The 19,454-nt window shown below is 45.2% G+C and overlaps 1 protein-coding gene across 8 annotated transcripts in view; it reads left to right on the forward strand.

Moving 5' to 3' along the window:
- The first annotated feature begins 2,281 nt into the window (after positions 1–2,281).
- ATRNL1 (attractin like 1) overlaps positions 2,282–19,454 on the forward strand; it is a 647,203-nt gene continuing 630,030 nt past the window's right edge. For 4 of the 8 annotated variants that reach the window (XM_075534999.1, XM_075534996.1, XM_075534998.1 and 1 more), the window contains exon 1: positions 2,282–2,880. In XM_075534999.1, coding sequence (XP_075391114.1) covers positions 2,588–2,880 — 293 coding nt within the window. In that variant the 5' untranslated portion in view covers positions 2,282–2,587. The remainder of the gene's footprint in view (positions 2,881–19,454) is intronic. The other 4 variants (XR_012780436.1, XR_012780437.1, XM_075535000.1 and 1 more) reach the window with 1 other exon arrangement.

Raw genomic sequence — 19,454 nt, forward strand, 5'->3', positions numbered from 1 at the left:
TGAGAAGCCTGGGAAAAGCTCTTGTACCTTGTTCCTGTAGGGCCGGCACAAGAAAGACTTCTTCCTCTGGATTTCAGTCACGGCACAGAGTGATCAAGAATGATATCCTCCTTTTAATTGTTTTGGGTTTTTTTTTTTCAGTGAGTTTCCTCCCCCCACTTCCCCCCAGCTCAAGAAGTCTCTAAGGGGCATCCTGATGAGGAAAAGAAGTGAGAGGCAGGAGAGGCTGTCCTAATTGTAGGCTCTGTGATGATATAGTTAGTACTGGTTTTATGTGGGAATTATGGTCTTCTCGAATACTAATGAGATTCACTGCTTTCCTTTTAATTCGCACAGGAGTCACCTCTTTGGGGACTTCAGGTCCCTACTGAGGTTTTTGCAAAACAAGCCAACACTTGCATTTTATTTGCAAATCACATTTCCAAATTATTATCCTTTTTAACAGAAGAGGAACAGTGGATAGAATTCTGCAGCCTAACCTAGGAGGTGGTTGTCAGGTGCCACTGAGTTGGTTCCAACTCATAAGGATCCTGTGCCCACGAAGTACACACTGTCTGGTCCCGTGCCATGCTCGCAATTGTTCTTATGAAGTGCTTTCTTGCAGCCACCCTCCAAGTCCATCGTATGCATGGCCGCCTTTTTCTTCACTGCCCCATGCACTTTACCAAGCACGATGTTCGTCTCCAGAGAGGGTCTCTCATGATAACATGTCTAGAGCACGTGAAGAGCAGTCTCGACATCCTTGTCTAATATCTTTATCTATGTATATGGCCGGGGATGCAGAAGTCAGGGACTCGTGTTACTCTGCTTGCTTCGTTTTATCCAGCCATTGACAAATCCTTCAATCTGTTCATCTGCCAAACGGGGTTAATGGCGGATTTTATGTGCAAAGTCTGGGTCATAGTGGATTAAAAGGGATGATCTTGGGTACATTATACCCCAAATAAACACGAGTGGGCTCTTACTGAAAATATCAGGAGTGTGTGGTTACAAGGAAAACTTTTTCCTCCATTGCCTTTTGCTGTAGGAAATGCCTTGGATGATTTCAAATTCATTTTCCTACCACCCGCCCTTCTTTGGTGGGGCTCTGGCCACAGCGCTGTAACTGGAGAGTGCACGGCTGCACCAGGCGCTCAGCTTCCTTTTCCAAGGGTTCAAATAGCTTCTTTCCAGAAGGCAGGAAAGCACAAAGCGAAAATGCCAGCCTCTGCCATGGAATCTTGGAAAGTCATCTAAAGCAAGAAGGAATGCCGCCGGGAAGGCAAATGGCATCATTTCGGTCCCTGTGTGGAAAAGCCCCAGGTGGCAATGTGTGTTTCCAGGAGGCAGAATACTGTCCCAGATGGAGGAGGAGACACTGACAGGCAGGAAAGGAGATACGTGGGGTTCTGAGCATCCTCGCGAAGGGGGGAGGCAGGGGGGCGGGCGGCGAGCGCCCGGAGCCCAGAACCTCGCTGGTCTTTGTTGGGGTGGGTGGGGGGCTCCCCCTTGGAGAGGTCCCTCCAAGACTACGGCTTCCCACCCCCCACCCCCCGCCCCAGCCCTCCTGCTCCTTGCGGACCCCGCGACGTGGTGGGACTGCGGTGCCTTTAAGAGTTTTGCCTGCTGCACATGCTCAGCTCTTTGTGTGTTGTTGGGAGTTTTTCGCATTTAAGAAAAAAAAAAAAAAAGAAGGAATCGGCAGGAGGATGGGGCGGAAGGAGGGGAAGCGCCGGGGACCAGCGCTGCACTTTGGCGGCTGACGCCGGCGGATGCGCAGGGCTGCCCCGCTGCCGAGGCGCCGAAGCCCGTCCGCTCGCGGGGTGCGGAGACCAGCGCGCCGGGCTCCCGGGCTCTCCGGAGGGAGGGCGCCGCGGGCGCGCGGACCACACCTGGGAGCCGGCCTCCCCGGGCTCCGGAGCCGGCGGCGGGCGGGCGCCGCGGTCCCTGTCCGGGCGGGCTGAGACCACGGCGCGGCCGGGGGAGGAGCGCGAGCCCGCGCCCGGCTGGGGAGGCGGCGCGGCCCGCGGAGGGCTCCGGTCGCGGCGCGGGCGGCGGGCGCGAGGCCCCCGCGAGCAGTCGGCAGCCGGGGTCCTGCCGGCCGGCCGCGCGACTCGGCGCCACTGACGCCCGCCCCCCGCGCCCCACCCCGCCCGCGTGGGCGCGTCCACCTCGGCGCCCGGCCCCCGCCCCCGGCCGCACGGGGCTCCGCGTCCCGGCAGTTGGCGCGAGGCGCGGGCGAGGCGGGGCCGCGCGGTCCGGCCCCCGCCCCCGGCCCCTCCCCCAGGGCCCCCGCGCCCGCGGGTCTCCGAGCGCCGAGCGCCGAGCGCAGCCCGCGCCCACTGCCGCCTCCGGCCCGGCCCGGGCGTCGCGGCGTGGGCCGCTGGGTGAGGACAAGGTCAGGGGACCGAGGGGAGATGCCCGAGTGCGACCGGAGGCGGCCGGTGGCAGGCGAGCGCGCCTGGGATCTGTCCATCGGTCCCTCCTGACCGCGGAGCGGGACCCGGGCAAGCGCCGGGCGCACGGCGGGGCGGAGGAGCGGCGGCGGCGACGCTTGGGCGGCCGATCTCTCCTGGAGCATCCCCGGCTCGCAGCTTCGCGGGGGAAGATGGAGTCCGGGGGCCGGGCCCGCGCTGGCCCCCCGCAGCCGGCGGCTGGGGGACTGTGGAGGACTCGGACGGCGGGCGGCGGCGGCGGGGTCGCCTGCTCCTGCCTGCTGGACGGACGCCGCTGGCTGCTGTGCTATGGCTTCCTCTACCTGGCGCTCTACGCGCAGGTGTCCCAGTCCAAGCCGTGCGACAAGACGGGCTCTTGCTTCTGGGGCCGCTGTGTCAACTCCACCTGCCTCTGCGACCCAGGCTGGGTGGGGGACCAGTGCCAGCACTGCCAAGGCAGGTTCAAGTAAGTGCCCCTGCCGCAGCCCTGCTCCGCGCGCGCGCGCGCTCGTGCCGCGGCCTCCCCGCCGGGGACTCGGGCACCCCCCCCCCCAGCCTCCCATCCACCGGCCCGAGAGCTCGCCCTCGAGCCGCGCCCTCCATCCCCCCCCCGCGAGGCTGGGGGACCCAGACCCCGGCTTCTTGAGGACGCCAGACCTTTCGCGAGTGCTTCCCCAGGCCCCGCGTCCCCTGGAGAACATTTCCCACACTTCACTTAGGGTGCCCACCAGCATTTCGCTAGGATAGTTTAAAATCGGAAATTATGCAAGTAACTCATGAATACCAGCACAGAGTGAGATGCAACCAGACAGAAGTGGAAAGGTTAAAAGTTTTCGCCCACCACCTCCCCACCCTCTCTCCCCACCCACCCCACTTCCCTCTCTAGAGGCAAGGGACCACTGCCGTCTGTCTTTTTGTTTCATTTAGTGAGAGTGAGCACGCTGAGTGGAGTTTATGAGGATGGGCTCGCTGTGTGCCAAACACTAGTCTCATTGCTTTGCTCCTATTGTTTCCCATGAGCCTCTGCGTTACCACAATTGTCAGACTGGCTTACAGTTGGAAATCCTGGCAGTGCATTTAAGCCACTTGCCCAAGGTTACCCAGTGGCGGTCAGAGACGTGATCACTTCAGTGCATTCACTTTTAGCGCCATTGTGTGTGTGTGTTTAAAGCCAACATGCTAGACTGAGTGTGTGTGTGTGTGTGTGTGTGTGTGTGTGTGTGTAAAGGCAGCATGCTATGCTGCATTTGCTAGGACAGCCCCGAACAGTGAAACACAAGGTTGACTGACTTAGGATGAGATAAGGATGAGGAAATTTCTAATTGTGTTTTCACCCGTAGCTGCTGTGTGAAAAGGTTGCTTGGGTTTTTCTGAAGATGAGAGAGTAAGGAATGTGCTCTTTGGCTGTAAAGATACTTTCCCTCTGTTGTAAGTGTTTGCTGCATTCCTTCCTGAAAAGACAAGACTAGGGTGGAGTTAGGACAGCAGTAAGTTTGAGGCCACTAGGGTGTCCATCTGACCACTGGCTGATCATGGTTCTGTGCAAAGGATACAAGTCAGTCCATTTCTTAACAGGCGACATGTAAAACAAGGGTTGCTGACCGATTTTATGGCGCTGAATTGTACCCTGAAGATTACTAATCTCTATGGGCAAGAGCAGATGCCCTGGTGGTGCAGTGGTTCAGGTGCTTGGCTGCTAACTGAGAGGCAGGGTGGTGGTTGAACCCATTAGCCTCTCTCTAAGGGAGAAAGAGGTGGCAGATTTATGGACAGACAGTCTTGGAAACCCTATGGGGAGTTCTGCTTCATCCAATAGGGTAGCAGTGAGTCAGAATCCAGGGCAGTGGGTTTCTCATTGTCGAAGCACGATGTGTCTTGGGTGCCAAACCCTATACTGTAGGGTAGTTTTCTTGCTATTTTAAACTTGACACATTTCCTAATTATTCAGTTGCTGCTGTTTTTAAAAATGGCCCTTAAAACTCAGTGTGAAAGGCAGTACTTTTTAAATGGAACTTTTGAATTTCAGGTGAGATCCTACTACTTAAATTAATTTGCAGCAGGCTTTTGGAAGTGAAATCTCAAAATGGAGTTTTATGAGATGCGTGTATAGCAATAGCTGAAATGTTTCCTTGGCTAATTAGTATTAGATGTATGTACATATGTGTCTCTATATAAATAATCTGGGAGAGTTAAATTTAACTTAAATGACATGCTTGCGAAGGAATTGTTTCAAGATGAGGAAAGCTGTCTGGCTGAGTTGGGCTTGTCAGTAGCATTTTGAAACTAGTGGTTCTCGGGTGAAGGAGTCGGACTGGCACAGTGGTTAAGCACTCAGTTGCTATGCGAACCCACCAGCCGCTCCGATGGAGAAAGAGGCCAGTCTGCTTTCAAGCCGACTGCAGTCTTGAAGACCCTATGGGGCAGTGTCCCATCTCCTGTCCTGTCACCCTGAGTCCAACTCCGCAGGACCGCTGGGTTTGGTTTCTTTTAGAGGCTGCTAAGTCAATGGTGAGAGAGCAGAACTAAATGTCCTTAAACTTTGGCTGTGACAGCGGCAGCCAGTTTTGTGGTTGGCATGAGGGAAGTTTGAACTTATGAAACTGATACCCAAAAGTGAGGGGACAAAAACAAACCGAAACCCCCCCAAATAGCCACATCCGTTGCTTACCTTTTTTATTTGTAAAGAGGAAGATTACACAATTTTAACATGTGATTTAAGCATTTTGGCCTTTGTGTGGGTGGATTTACTCCATTCTTGCTGTGATCTTTAGGAGCTCTGCTGGCTACCTATTCCGGGAGGGGGCTGCCATCAGCTCGCTGTGACCTCATAGGCAGATGTTGTTCCAGTTAGAAAGATCACAGATCAAGTTAAAATTAGGTTAAGCACCATTGAGACGTAGCGTTCATAAATACCATACATCAGAGAGCCCAAGAGGAATAGATCATGATTGTAGATGTACAGTTAAATAGCGATAAACTCTAAACAATCATTGATCATTTCCTTGGAGGCTGTTACTGCCTATGATTCATTGTAGTCTATTGGTAAGCGTTCTTTGTTTTTCCCATCCCCTATGGAATGCAGGCTATTAACTAGAGCAACTGTAGCTGATGCCTCTTTCTGCGCTATGCTGTGTGTCCTCATAGAAAAGGAGGGGCAGTGCTTAAGGTTAAAGAGAAGAGCCATATTGCGAAGCAGAGAATTCCTCCTGGTAAAGTCCAGGCCGAGCTAGGGAAGGCTTATTTTCAGGATGGTGGCATGTTTTACCCAGCATTCGAAGTAATTACACAGTGGGGAAGACTTTAACAGGAAATTCTCATTTTATTAATGATCTTGGGAATTTTTTTTGTAAACTAAAGCATAGCAGCCTAACAAACAGACATAAAAAATGATTGAACAGTCTTGGTAAGCAGGTGTCAAAATTAATTGGCTGATTCCATGGTAACTTAGTGCTCCCCCCGCTCCCCCCTGCCCACCCCGACCACCAGAGGGATTTCCCTAGGGAATGAGTATTCTTCAAATGCTTCTCTAGAATGGAATATTGATGGATGGAGGTGGGGGTGAGGGAAATATCACAAGCAAACATGGTGTGGTATCAAAAGTGGCACTTGAGTTCTCTTAGCATTGATTGCAGCCTTCTGTTTGAAAAGAATAAAACATGCAGATTTAGAAGCCAGTCCCCACATAGGAAAAACCAAATCAACACTGATCTTAAGCTTAACCATAGGCCTATGGACCTAGGACTGAAAACCCAAGAGGACAATGCCAGTGTAATGATAACCAAGTGTGTAATGCATCCTAGTCAGATTTGAGGAGCTTACTGTAATATTAGGTTAGAAAACATTTTGCTAATAAACTCGGAAAGGGTAATGTTGCTGTTTTAGAAGCTGGTTTTTGTAGAGTAGTTGAAATGTATACTTTTTTGTGCATATAGCTACATATATCTATCTAATTTTAAAATGGAGCCCTGGGGGTGTAGTGGGTAGGAGTTGGATTAAGATCCTCGTGGCTGGCAGTTCAAAACCAGCAGCAGCTCTGCAAGAGACAGCCTGGACTTTCTGCTCCTGGAAGCAGTTGTAGTCTCGGAACCCCCCACGGGGGCCGCCGTGAGTCACATTGTTTCGATGGCAGTGAGTTAAAACAAAAATTATTTTTTAAGTTGTTAGGTTAGTCAATCATGCATACTGAATTTCAGACAGATTTGTAATTGCAGTATTCAATTTCTAGTGACAACACAATAAAGATACGTCAGGAATGACGTTCGATTATGAACCAAGAGAGTCAAGGATAAAGATGTAAACGTTTTTCATGAGTTTTATTAAAATTACATATGCACATAGAGACATATATTTGGGATCTTTTTATTAAGCTATTAATAACGCTTAAGTCATGTTCCCTGCCCCAGGCCTTCATTATTTCAAAGTGAACATGTAAAACATAATTTATGTCCCGGGGTTTCATTTACATCTTTAGAACAATCATGCAGTAGCAATTCAAAATAATTTCAATGGAGTATTTCTTTGATCCAAATTGGTAAAGTAGAGGCAGGTTCCCAGAGTCACAGGTCCCCTGGATTTGGCTCCTGGCCACGTCAGATGTGATTCCTCCCTTGGGCCCTCAAGCCCCTTCTTTTAATTCCCTGCGCAGGTCTTTTAAAAATTATTGAATGTGCCAATTCCTTTGGGCTTCTTGGCCTTTCAAACACGCGGCTAGTTCTGCCTGGACCCTCTTTCCTGTCAAATCTTTGTTTGTTTGCTTCTGTTGTCATTAGGTGCGATGGCGTCCATTCCACTCATTCCTACCCTTTGCACAGCGGAAAGAAGCCCTGCGCCTCCTCCCACTCTCGGTTAGGGTTGCAGCCCGTGTTGCAGCCACTGTGCGGACCCGTTTCTTTGAGGGCCTTCCTCTTTCTGCTGACCCTCTGCCCAGCACGGGGTCCTTTTCCAGGGACCGATCGCGCCTGGAACTTGTCGCGAAAGTGCGTGAGATGAAATTTCACCACCCTCGCTTCTCAGGAGAATACTGGCTCTTCTTCTCCCGGGACAGATTTGTTTATTCTTCCGGCAGCCCACAGTCTTTCCAACATTAGCTGCCAGCACCCTACTTCAAAAGCATCACTTCTTCTTCAGCCTGCCTCACTCGGCTACCTTTCACATGCCCACGAGGCGACTGAAAATACCACGGCTGGGGGCAGGCACACCTGGGTCCTCCAGGTGCCATCCCTATTCTTCCGTACTTTAAATTTTATTTATTTTGTTGTTGTTGAGAATCTACACAACAATGCTAAAACCACGTTCCGTTTCTGCGTGTACAAAGATATTGATTACATCCTTCTAGCCACGCAACCCTTCCCGCCTCCTTGTGAACATCACCTCACGGCCCTAAGTTTCCTGTCTAATCTTTTGCGTTCCTGTTGTAATTCTGGTCCCATAAAGATAGTTCTTTCAGTGTAAAAGGAAGATCTCCTTTACTAGTTAAGCCAAATGATGGTTGAGTGTCTTTATGACATTTTATTATGAGTGAAAAGTTTACAGAGTAGATCAGTTTTTTGCAGATCTTATTTTTACTCAGTTAAACTAAACTGGTTTAAAACCAGTTTGGTCTTAAGATGACTTCAGGCAATACTTTGGGTTTAAGGTTTAATTATGATCTCCAGGTGTCAGGCATCAAAGACCCTGAACAAAAATCCTATCCTTGTAAATGAGGGAGAGTGCGGACCCAAAGCCCATGGGCAGGCAATTGGACATCCCCTCACAGAAGGTTGCAGGGAGGCGACGAGCCAGTCAGGGTGCAGTGTAGCACCATTGAAGCATACAACTTTCCATTACACACATGATGAGGTCAAGTAACTACTTGTTAATTGTCCCATTAAACCTATGGCCTTAAACCTCCAAACCAAGGAATCAAACCCTACGAGGTATTTGGTTGTATACATAAGGCATCTCAGAAGTAACTAACAATTTTTAAAAATTGTTGTAGATATATCTGTCATACAATTTTTGCTTATTCAACTTTTTACAGACTAACAATTTATTGGCACTAATGACAGTAATCAGCTGTGCAACCATACCCTTAATCACTGTGATTTTTCCACCACCACTGAATCTCCCTTCATTTTCCCCTCCTTCCTGCTCATGGAAATCACTCACAAACTTGGTTCTCTCTACATTTGTCTTTTCTTTTTATCTAAGTGAAGTCATACAATATTTGCCCTTTTGTGATTAACTTATTCTTCTCAGCACAATGTCTTCAAGCTCTTTCTATTATCTATCTATCTATCTATCTATCTATCTATCTATCTATCTATCTATCTATCTATCATCGATCTATCTTTGAAGATTTCATTTCTTCTACTGGCTGACCATTGTATGTATGTAACACATTTTGTTTATCCATTCATCTGTTCACGAGCCATTAGGTTGTTTCACTTTTTGTTGTTGTTGCTATTTTGGCAATTGCGAGCATGTGTACAATGAACGTTGATATAAAAGTTTCTTGTTAGGTCTCTGCTTTCAAGTCTTTGGGGTGTTATACCCAGGGGTGGAATTGTTGGGTCCTATAGTACTTCTGGTTTTAGTTTTCAGGAGAAACGCTGTATCATTTACATCCCTACGTGCCCTGTCTGAATGCTGTCGTGTCTCTACATTGTCATCCATTCTCTTTACATGTTAGCAATCGGATAGGCATGTAAGGAGCCCCGGTGGTGTGCAGCGTCATACGTGTTAGACTGCAAACCGTAGTTGGGCCCTCATGCTGCCAGAGAAACATGAGACTGTTTGTTCCATAAATATTTACAGCTCACTTTTGACCTCCATGGCTGTTACGAATCAGAATTGACTTGATGGCAGTGGCTTGGTTAAACATTTTATTTAAAAGTTCCGTGGTGGACTGATGGGGCCCTGGTTGCTCAGTGGGTCACATGTTGGGAACTACTGCCTGCTCAGTGGGAGAAAGATAAGGCTTTCTGCCCTGGTATCTGGCTGTGGTTTGACTTTGCATCCCCATTAACTATTGATGTTCTGCATCTGCCATGTGCTTACTTGCTGTCTGTGTGTTTTTGCTGAGAAGGCTGATTTATTCTTTTTGCACATTTTTGTTGGCTTTTTTGTTTTCTTACTGACTTTTGGTTGTTAGATGCCATTGGGTCAGTTCCCACTCCTAGAGGCTTTATGGACAACGGAGCATAACACTGCCCAGGCCTGTGCCCTCTCCACAGTTGTTCTTAAGTTTAAGCCCACTGATGCAGCTGCTGTGCCATCCATCTTTGAGGGCTGTCCTCTTTTTCAATGCCCCTCCACTTTACCAAGCATGACGCCCTTCTCCCAGGACTGCTCTCTCCTAGTCACGTGTCCAAAGTATGTGAGATGAAGTCTCACCATCCTTGTCTCCAAGGAGCACTCTGGCCACACTTCTTCCGAGACAGGTTTGCTTGCCCTCTTGGCAGTCCATGGTACTTCCAGTTTTCTTCTGCAGCACCGCAGCTCGCCTTCCTTACTGAATTTCCAACATGTGCATGAACGCGAGGCTGTTGAAAGTACGGCTCGGTCAGGCGCACCTTAGTCCTCAACGTGACATCCGTGCTTTTCAGCACTTCAAAGAGGCCTTGTGCAGCAGATTTGCCCAATTCCATGTGTTCATTGATCTCTTGATGGTTGCTACCATGAGCTTTGATTGTGGATCCAAGCAAGACAAAATCCTCAAGAGCTTCAAAAAGAAATCTGCCCCCCACCTCCCCATGTATCGTGATGTTACCTAGTGGTTCAGTTGTGAGGATTTTGGTCTTCTTTACATTGAGTTGTAATCCATACTTGATCTTCATCAGCAAGTGCCGCAAATCCTCCTCACTTGTAGCAAGGAAGTTTGTTTCATCTGGATGTCGAAGGTTGTTAAAAAGTGACTTCTGATACCATGTTTTTCTTCATGGGATCCAGCTTCACGGATGATTTGCTCAGCATACAGATGCAATTAGTATGGTAAGAGGCTACAACCCTGACTCACACCTCTCTTGATGATAAATTATGCAATATTCCCTTGTCCCGTTTGCACAGCTGCCGCTTGATCCAGACATGGATCCAGGTACATCTTCTGCAGGAACACAATGAAGTGTTCTGGAATTTCCATTCTTCTCAAGACTAGCTGTCATTTCTTATGATCCACATAGTCAAATGCCTTTGCTCAGTATCTGCTTCGAGCCAAGATCCACCTGACATCAGAAAGGATATCCCTGGCTTCACACCTTCTTCTGAATCCATCCTGAACCTCTGACAGCTCCCTGTCAATGTACTGCTGCATCCTTTGTTGGACAATCTTTGGAAAAATTTTATTTGCATGTGACATTGCTATAAGGCTTGTACATTGTCTTGGGTCACCTTTCTTTGGAATGGGTACAAATATGGATCTGTTTTAGTTAATTGGTCGAGTAGCTGTCTTCCAAATTTCCTGGCATGGATGAGTGAGTGCTTCCAGTCCTTCGCCAGCTTGCTGAAACATTCCAGGTGGCTTCCCATCAGTTCCAGGAGCCTTGCTTTTGGCTGATGCTTTCAGTGTAGCTTGAACATCTTCCTGCAGCACCATTGATTCTGGCTCCTCTGCTATCTCCTGACATGATCGAACATTGACTTGTTCTTTTGACTTTTGATAGTCTTTTCCCTGTTCTGGATACTTATCAAGATACATGATTTACAACGATTTTCTCTCAGGCTGAAGCATGTGACTCTTTTAAAGAAGTTTTAACTTTGTTTAAATGCAGTCTAGCATTTTTATGTTTCATGCATTGTGCTTTTGGTAACATCCTACAAGTTTTATTTTTATTTTAATTCAGTTCAAATGTGTTGACTAATTTCTCTTTGACCCATGGGCTTTCTAGAAGGGTGTGATTTAATCTCTAAGTATTTGGAGATTTTTCCAGAGATAATTTTATTATTTATTTCTAACTTAATTTGGTTATGGTTAGGAAAAGAAACAAAGAAACCCGTTATCTCCAGAATACTTTTACATGTGCTGCCAGAGTATGGTCTGCTTGCCTTCTTTTCTTTAAAAAAAACAAAAACCAAAAAACATTTTATTGGGGCTCATACAACTCTTATCACAATCCATATATACATCAATTGAGTAAAGCACCCTTATACATTCGTTGCCCTCGTCATTCTCAAAATTCGCCTTCCGCTTGGTTTCCTGGAATCAGCTCATTTTCCTTTTTTCCTTCCCCCTCCCTTCCCCCCTCCCTCATGAACCCTTAATAACTTATACAATATTACTTTATCTTATCTTACACTGCCCGGCGTCTCCCTTCACCCACTGTCCTGTTGCCCATCCCCCAGAGAAGAGGTTGTATGTGGATCCCAAGATAGGTTCCCCCTTTCTAACCCCTTCCCTCTCGGTATGGCCACTCTCACCGTTAGTCCTGAGGGGTTCATCTGTCCTAAATTCCCTGTGTTTCCAGATCCCAACTGTACTGCTGTGCATCCTATGGTCTAACCAGGTTTGCAAGGTAGAATTGGGATCATGATAGTTGGGGGGAGGAAGCGTTTAAGAACTAGAGGGCAGTTGTGACTTTCCCCACAGAACTGGAACATGCATATGGTCTGTTTTCTTAAATGCTCCTCACGCATGTGAAAAGAATGTTTATCCTGCCTTTGCTGGGTAGAGTGTGAAATACCTTTGAAACAGGTCGGCTTGGCTGATAGTTTTGTTCAAGTCTTTTTTAAGAAGAGTGTTTCTACTACTCTTATCAGTGGTTGAGAAAGGGATATTGAAATCTTCACTTATGATTTTACATCATCCTTTCTTCATGAATCTTGATGGTTTTGCCTCACGTATGTTGTAAAGAAGTGAACTACCCAACCATCTCAATCAATGCCTAAAGACATTTGACAAAAATCATAACCTCCATGATGAAAGACACTCACAACCGTGGGATAATTGAACATAACGTTCTACTCTCAAATGCATAAAATTCTGGAGTATGTCCTCTTGATAGATTTACCCCTTTGTCTTTCTAATTTTTCAAAAGCTAATTGGATAGTGTAGCATTGCATGGGGGTGGTGTCTGAGCTCCTTTGACTTCACAAGGATGGGCGGCAGGTGGGGAGGGAGGAACATCAAACTCAACATCTGTCCAAGGCCACGTCCTACGATGCTGGGATCAGATGTGCCTCCACCTTCCACCCTTTTCTGTTGTTTTGACACCAGCCATCCCTTCCACTTTTCTACTGGGTTTGTTCATTCGTTGCATTGGCCACACAGAACTCATAGACAAAATCCTGACTGTGGGATAGATTAGTGACGTTAGCAAGGTACCTATCAAGTAAATCACAGCACTATAGATAAAAGGACCTCTATATTTTCATCTTTATTCAGTTGTCTAGGTGCACATGTCTCTCCTTTCACCAGTGCCTCATTCTCTTAATTACTGTGTTGTTACAGTAAATCTTGACATCAGGTAGTAAGAGTCCTCCCAATTAATTTTTACCTTTGAAAATTATTTTAGCTTCTTAAGTTCATTCGCTTTTCTACATAGCTTTAGAATCAGCTTGTTGATTTCTCTAACAAATCCTGCTAGGATTTTACTGACTTTATAGATAATTTTGGGGAGAATTCATATCTTCATAATATTGAGATATTTTGTCCTTCAAATTTGGTACATTCGTTTGGGTTTTCTTTGATTTCTTACATCAATATGTTATCATTATCAGCACATAGATCCTGATATATTTTGTTATTTATCTTAAATTTCATAATTTTTGATGCTACTGGAAAGGGAAGATTTTTTTTTGTTTTGTTCTAAATACCGTTGCCATTTGTTTATGGTGATTATGTAGAAATACAATTATTCTGGCCAGAACTTCCAGTATAAGATTGAGTAGCATTGATGAGAGTAAGCATATTTATCTTGCTCCTGATTTTAAGAAGAAAGATTTTGTCTTTGTCTGTTGAATGTGATGTTAATTATGGTTTTTCAAGTTGAGTAATTTCCATTTTTTTCCTGCTTTATTTATCCATGAAAATGTACTGGATTTTGCCAAATGCCTTTTCTGCATTGATTAGATGATTGGACACTTCTTTTAGTCTATTGATGCTCTTCTGAGGTCCAACCATCCTGCACACCTGGAAAAAAATTCTACTTGGTCAAGGTGTATATTCCTTTGACAAGTGCTAGATTTCATTTACTAGGATCGGGTTGGCGATTTTTGCACGTGTATTCATCTGTTGTTTCCTGTGTCGTCTTTGCAGCAGGGTAAGGATGGCCTCACAGAATGAGTTAGGACGTACGCTCTCCTTCTCTATGTTTTTCAAGAGTTTCAGGAGAGCTGGTGTTGATTATTCTTGAAATCTTTGATAGAATCTCCAGTAAAGCCCTCTGGTCCAGGACATTCCCCCTCTGTGTTTGACTGCTCCTTGCATCTTTTCATTTCTTAAGGGGCCGCTGATATTTTCATTTCTTCTTGAGTCACTGTAGGTCCTTCATGTGTTTCTAGGGCTGTGTTAACTTTATCTGCGTTATCAAATTTGTTGGTGTCCAACTGTTCATGCTATGCCCTGTGGTTCTTTTTATATCTAGAAGGTCGGCTGTAATGTCTTCATTTTCGATTTTGATTTTAATTCTTTGCAGCTTTTCTGCATTCCCCCCTCCCCTTTTTTGTCTTGTCTGTGTCTGGCTAACTTAAAGCTTGTTGATTTTATTGATCTGTTCAGAGAACCATCTTCAGGTTTTATCGACTCTCTATTGCTTGCCTACCCTTTGTTTTATTTATTTCTGCTCGGTTCTTTTTTATTTCCTTCCTTCCAATAGCCTGAGGTGTGACTGCTCTTCTGTGTCTCGTTTTCCTGTTGTAGAGTTAGGTTTTGAATTCATGCATTCTTCTTTTGTAAATATATGTGTTTGTCATTATAACTTCCCTCTGAGCACTGCCTCTGCCACATTCCATAAGTTTTGGTTTGTTGTGCTTACGTTTTCATTAGACTTATAAATATTATCTGATCTCTCTCTTGATTTTTTTGATCCACTGATTACTGGCAGTGTGTGGCTTAACTTTCATACACTTTTGTATTTTCCATTTTCCTTCTGTTAGTGTAGAAGACAGAGTTAAGTGACTTAGAAAGACATTTGACAAAATTCAAACCCTCTCATTATGAAAACACTCAAAAAGCTAGAATCTTAGAACATGAAGTTCTTTTATTAGCCCCATGCAATTTTCAATTATGTCCTCTTGATAAATTGACCCCTTTGCCTTTGCACTTTGTTAAAAACCATTTGAATAGTGTAGCATTGTATGTGGGTAGCACCTGACTTTCTCTAACTTCACCAGGGGGAAGGAAAAAAACAAAGAGGTCAGTTTATCAAGAGAACTTTCTCCAAATTGTATGCACGTAATAAGAGAACTTCATGTTCTATTATTCTGTTTCTGAGTGTTTTTAATCATAAGAGGGTTTGAACTTTCTCAAATGTCTTTTCTGCATAACTTAACTGATGTTTTTCCCTTGTGGTCAGTAACGATACACTGTAAGCTTTCCATCTTTCGGTATTCATTGAAACTTATTTTGTGATTGACCAGATGTACACTAGGGAACGATCCATGTGCAATGGAGAAGAATGTGTTCTGTGCTGTTATTGGGTATATGTCTATTTTGTTTATGTCTATTATTTTATGTATGTCTATTTTATACATGTCTATTAAGTCTAGTTTGTATCTATGAGGGTGAGTAAAAATATTTCTAGAAAGTCTAGAAATCTTTATTAAACGAAAATATCAAAGTGTGAAATTACTTTGTCTCAGCATAAAACATACTGTGCTCATAGTTATCCTGTGTTAGGATGGCAGTGGTGACATCCTTGAGTGATTCAAATCATATTCCTTTTCCAGGTTCTTTGAGCTTGGGGAGTGACAAAGAAGTCTGAGGGGTCAAGGGGAAGGCTGGGATAGACGGGAATAGGGCGCCCAGTGAAATTCTCATAGGCTAGCTCTTGCTGCCCTAAAGAAGGAGTATGTGCACCTGCCGTGAAGACAAAGAATTCCTCTGAGCCACTTTCCTGACCTTCTTCTCATCAGTGCCGTCTGCTGTGTTCTTTAAATTTCTTCGAATAAATACCTCATGATTGTTCTATGCCCTTTGAGAAAATGGATCAAGATCACCTCTCTGGACCCCCCAACTGGCTCAGCAGATCGTATTGCTTAGATTGGACTTTTCTTTGAAGGAGACCAAGGCAAGTGACCTAGTGAGAAAATGTGTCTGCGGGCACCCACAGATCACAGACATATGTGCAAACACTTTTTCTTCAGAATAGACACGGGCATGAATGAACTGGACTACTACTAGTAGGTCAGATGACAGGTTGCAAACCTCACAAGACTGTAGACGCTGGTGAAATGTCAGGCTGCTGGCTTAAGCCCCAAGAACTGAAAGTCATACACAGACAAGCCCAGGTACAAGATCCAGAGCTCGAGTGTGAATTTTCCCAGAGTGTCTGCCGTGGGTCTCTAAGGCCTTGCTTGGTACAACTACAGAGACACAAGATGGCAGAAGGCCAGAGAAGCTCTTACTTGGTTGGCCACCCAAAGGGTGCTCTGGGACTCAGCTCAATAGGCTCCCTGAGTCCCAGGCCAGAAGTCTTATATTGTGGTCTCCAGGGTGGCAACTGGCCCTGATTGGTTTTCATCCGGATGACTTAGTACAAGAACTAATTCTGTGTGCATCCTTTATTCATCCAGTTCTGTGACTCGTGCTTTTCTTAACTCAGCTAGTTGCTGCTGTTTTGCCTTATACGGGAACAGCTTAAAACAGGATGTTACTTGTTGTCTTAGCACAGATTATTAATGATGGAAACTCATTGATGGGTCTCAAAAGCAGTCCTATATATTGGTCGCAGCTTCATCCCTAAGGAAACTAAGGGTGTTGATTTGAGTCAGACCTTCTAGTGACATGGGAACTCAATATATATACCACCATAATTCTGCACCATTAGCGCAACAAACAACTCATTTTGAAAAGGGGCCATAACCACAGAGGTAGAGGCTAGGAGTTGCAATACATCACAGAATGGAAGACTGTGGTCTAGTAGGTTATGAATGGTGGGTGCTAACTGCGAGGCCAGCAGTTTGAATCGACCAGGTATTCATCAGGAGCAAGATGAGGCTGTTTGTTCCTATAAAGAAACCCCATGGAGCAATTCTCCTCGGTCCTATCAGGCGGTTGTGAGTCATAATGACCTGGAGGGCAGGGAGCTTGGGTTGAGCTGATGGGGCTAGAAGAGTCATCGTCAGTAACTCACTGCAGTGCACGTAGGCTATCGGAGTAGCCCCTTAATTGGGGTCAGTTTTCTATTTTCCCTTTACTAATCTGGTTTGTTTTTATTTGCTGCCAGACTTTGTTTTGTGGAAGACAACTTTGGTCACCTCTCTCCATTGCCCAAGTGCTGTAACAGTCGAGGCCATGATCCCAAATGCGTGCTATTGACCGAATATTTTTCACCTCACTGTGACAACTTGGGAGGAAGGATAAAGGCAACACACGGGGTTTTTCATAAAGCCAAGTGGATTCAGACTTCCTAGGCTAAGATGATCTTTCCCCTACATTTTAGAGTTAAAATAACATCTATTTTATAAAATAATGCTAACTAGTAGCTGGTAGGCTATTTTCTTTTTTTTAATTTTTATTTTAACAATTTATTGGGGCTACAATTCTTTTCACAGTTCATACATATACATACATCAATTGTATAAAGCACATCTGTACAGTCTTTGCCCTAATCATTTTTTTTCTCTTTTCTTCTTTTACATTTTATTAGGGACTCAAACAACTCTTACCACAATCCATACATATACATACATCAATTGTATAAAGCACATCCATACATTCCCTGCCCCATTCATTCTCAAGGCATTTGCTCTCCACTTAAGCCCCTTGCATCAGGTCCTCTTCCCCCCTCCCCCCCTCCCCATTCCCCCCTCCCTCATATGCCCTTGGTAATTTATACCTCGTTATTTTGTCATATCTTGCCCTATCCGGAGTCTCCCTTCCCCCCTTCTCTGCTGTCCCTCTCCCAGGGAAGAGGTCACATGTGGCTCCTTGTAATCAGTTCCCCCTTTCCAACCCACTCACCCTCCACTCTCCCAGCATCGTCCCTCACACCCTTGGTCCTGAAGGTATCATCCACCCTGGATTCCCTGTACCTCCAACCCTCATATGCACCAGTGTACAGCCTCTGTCCTATCCAGCCCTGCAAGGTAGAATTCGGATCATGGTAGTTGGGGGGAGGAAGCATCCAGGATCTGGGGGAAAGCTGTGTTCTTCATCGGTACTACCTCACACCCTAATTAACCCATCTCCTCTCCTAAACCCCTCTATGAGGGGATCTCCATTGGTAGGCTATTTTCTAGATGTCGTTTTTTGTACAAAGTTAAAATCTTTATAACCATTGTATTGTAATTATATTTTCCAACATTCTTGCATATACTGTGACTTATTGGTACGCATTTCTGTCCTTAAATCTACCACAATATTAGAGAGTGGGTACTTGGGCAAATGTTAAATGAACAAATTAATTTGTTAGGGCTATATCTGCGGTCATTGCTGGGGATAATATTTCATTTCCTTAAGATCTTCAGGAGCTGCACATAGTTTAATGCATGAAAGAAATATATTTATCCTGCAGTATAAAAAACTTAATTACATAATTGTTACTATTTGTGCAAGTGGAAAATCGTTACCAGCTTCATCAATGCTAAGATCCTGACTTTGATTTTGCATTACAGATTAAAAGTTAAATATTTTTTCCAATACAGATTGTTCATTCTGCCGGCTGTCCATGGTGCACTCAAGACTCTTCACAAACACCACCATTCAAGGGCATCAAGTCTTTGGTCTTCCTCGTGTCTTATCCCAATTTGCCTCCGTCTGAGTTAATTGAAAATACCATGCTTGGATCAGGCTTGCCCTCGTCTTCAAAGTGACAGCTTTGGTTTTTACCATGTTGACGGGACCTTGTGCAGGGAATTTACCCATGTGCGACATCCTTGGATTTCTGATTGTTGATCTCATTGGTGCTGGGTCCAAGGAGAATGAAATGTGCTGCTGCAACTGCTACTTGGTTGTCTTTGGCATCATTTTACTTGAATGACTAAGATATTTCCCAATAATTTGCACATCCTGTTCTGGATCACTTTAAAAAAAAAATGGGAACAATTACGGATCGCCTATGATTGCTTGTCTTCCAAATTTCTTGCCATAGGATGGTCCCGTCCAACATGCATAGATTTGCTGAACCGCCTCTGTCATTCCATCAATTCGCCGTGTCTTATTTTTCACCAAGATCTTTACTGTAACTTTGACTTTTTCCTTTAATACCATTGGTTCTTGCTCATGAGCTACCTCCTGAGATGGCTGAGCACTGTCCCTTCTTTTTTTAGGACACGGTGACTCTGTGTGTTCCTTTCACCTTTTGATGTTTCCTGCACCTTTCAATGTTTTGGTCATGGAATCCTTCACTTTTTCATCTTGAGCCTTGAATTGTATTTCCAGCTCTTTCAGCTTGAAAAATGCTGAGTGCATTCTTCCCTTTTGTTTTCCTGACTCCATATCTTTGCATATCTCATTCTAATACTTGATTTTCTTAAGCCTTGCTTAGTGCAGGGCAAGGGGGGCTGAGAGGATGCCACCTTAGAGTCTCTCTCAATGGCTTAAGAAGATCCTGTTGAGTTTTACAAGTCAAGTTTAAGCATTTATGTAACAAAAGCACTGTCAATTAGAAACATTCTGGTTGATTCTCTCTCTTGTAAGCATACCATACGTTTGAGAGCATTGTTCATGTTCCAGAGTATTAAGTTTAATGTCGAATTTTATTCGTCCTTTTTTTGATAGTACGATTTTGGCAACGTTGGGCTTTTTTCCCTTGAAAATGGAATTTTCTCTTGTAGCTCTTTCACGTAAGAGAGATAGTTGCAGAGTAACAGTTCAGGGATTAAATCAGGAGTTTTGAGGAGCAGTGGTAAAGTGTAGGAGGGAAAGCTTCTCCTGCCCCTGCCAGCAACAGTCCTGCGAGGTAG

This window comes from Tenrec ecaudatus, chromosome 16, assembly GCF_050624435.1.
Source record: "Tenrec ecaudatus isolate mTenEca1 chromosome 16, mTenEca1.hap1, whole genome shotgun sequence".
Taxonomy (NCBI): domain Eukaryota; kingdom Metazoa; phylum Chordata; class Mammalia; order Afrosoricida; family Tenrecidae; genus Tenrec; species Tenrec ecaudatus.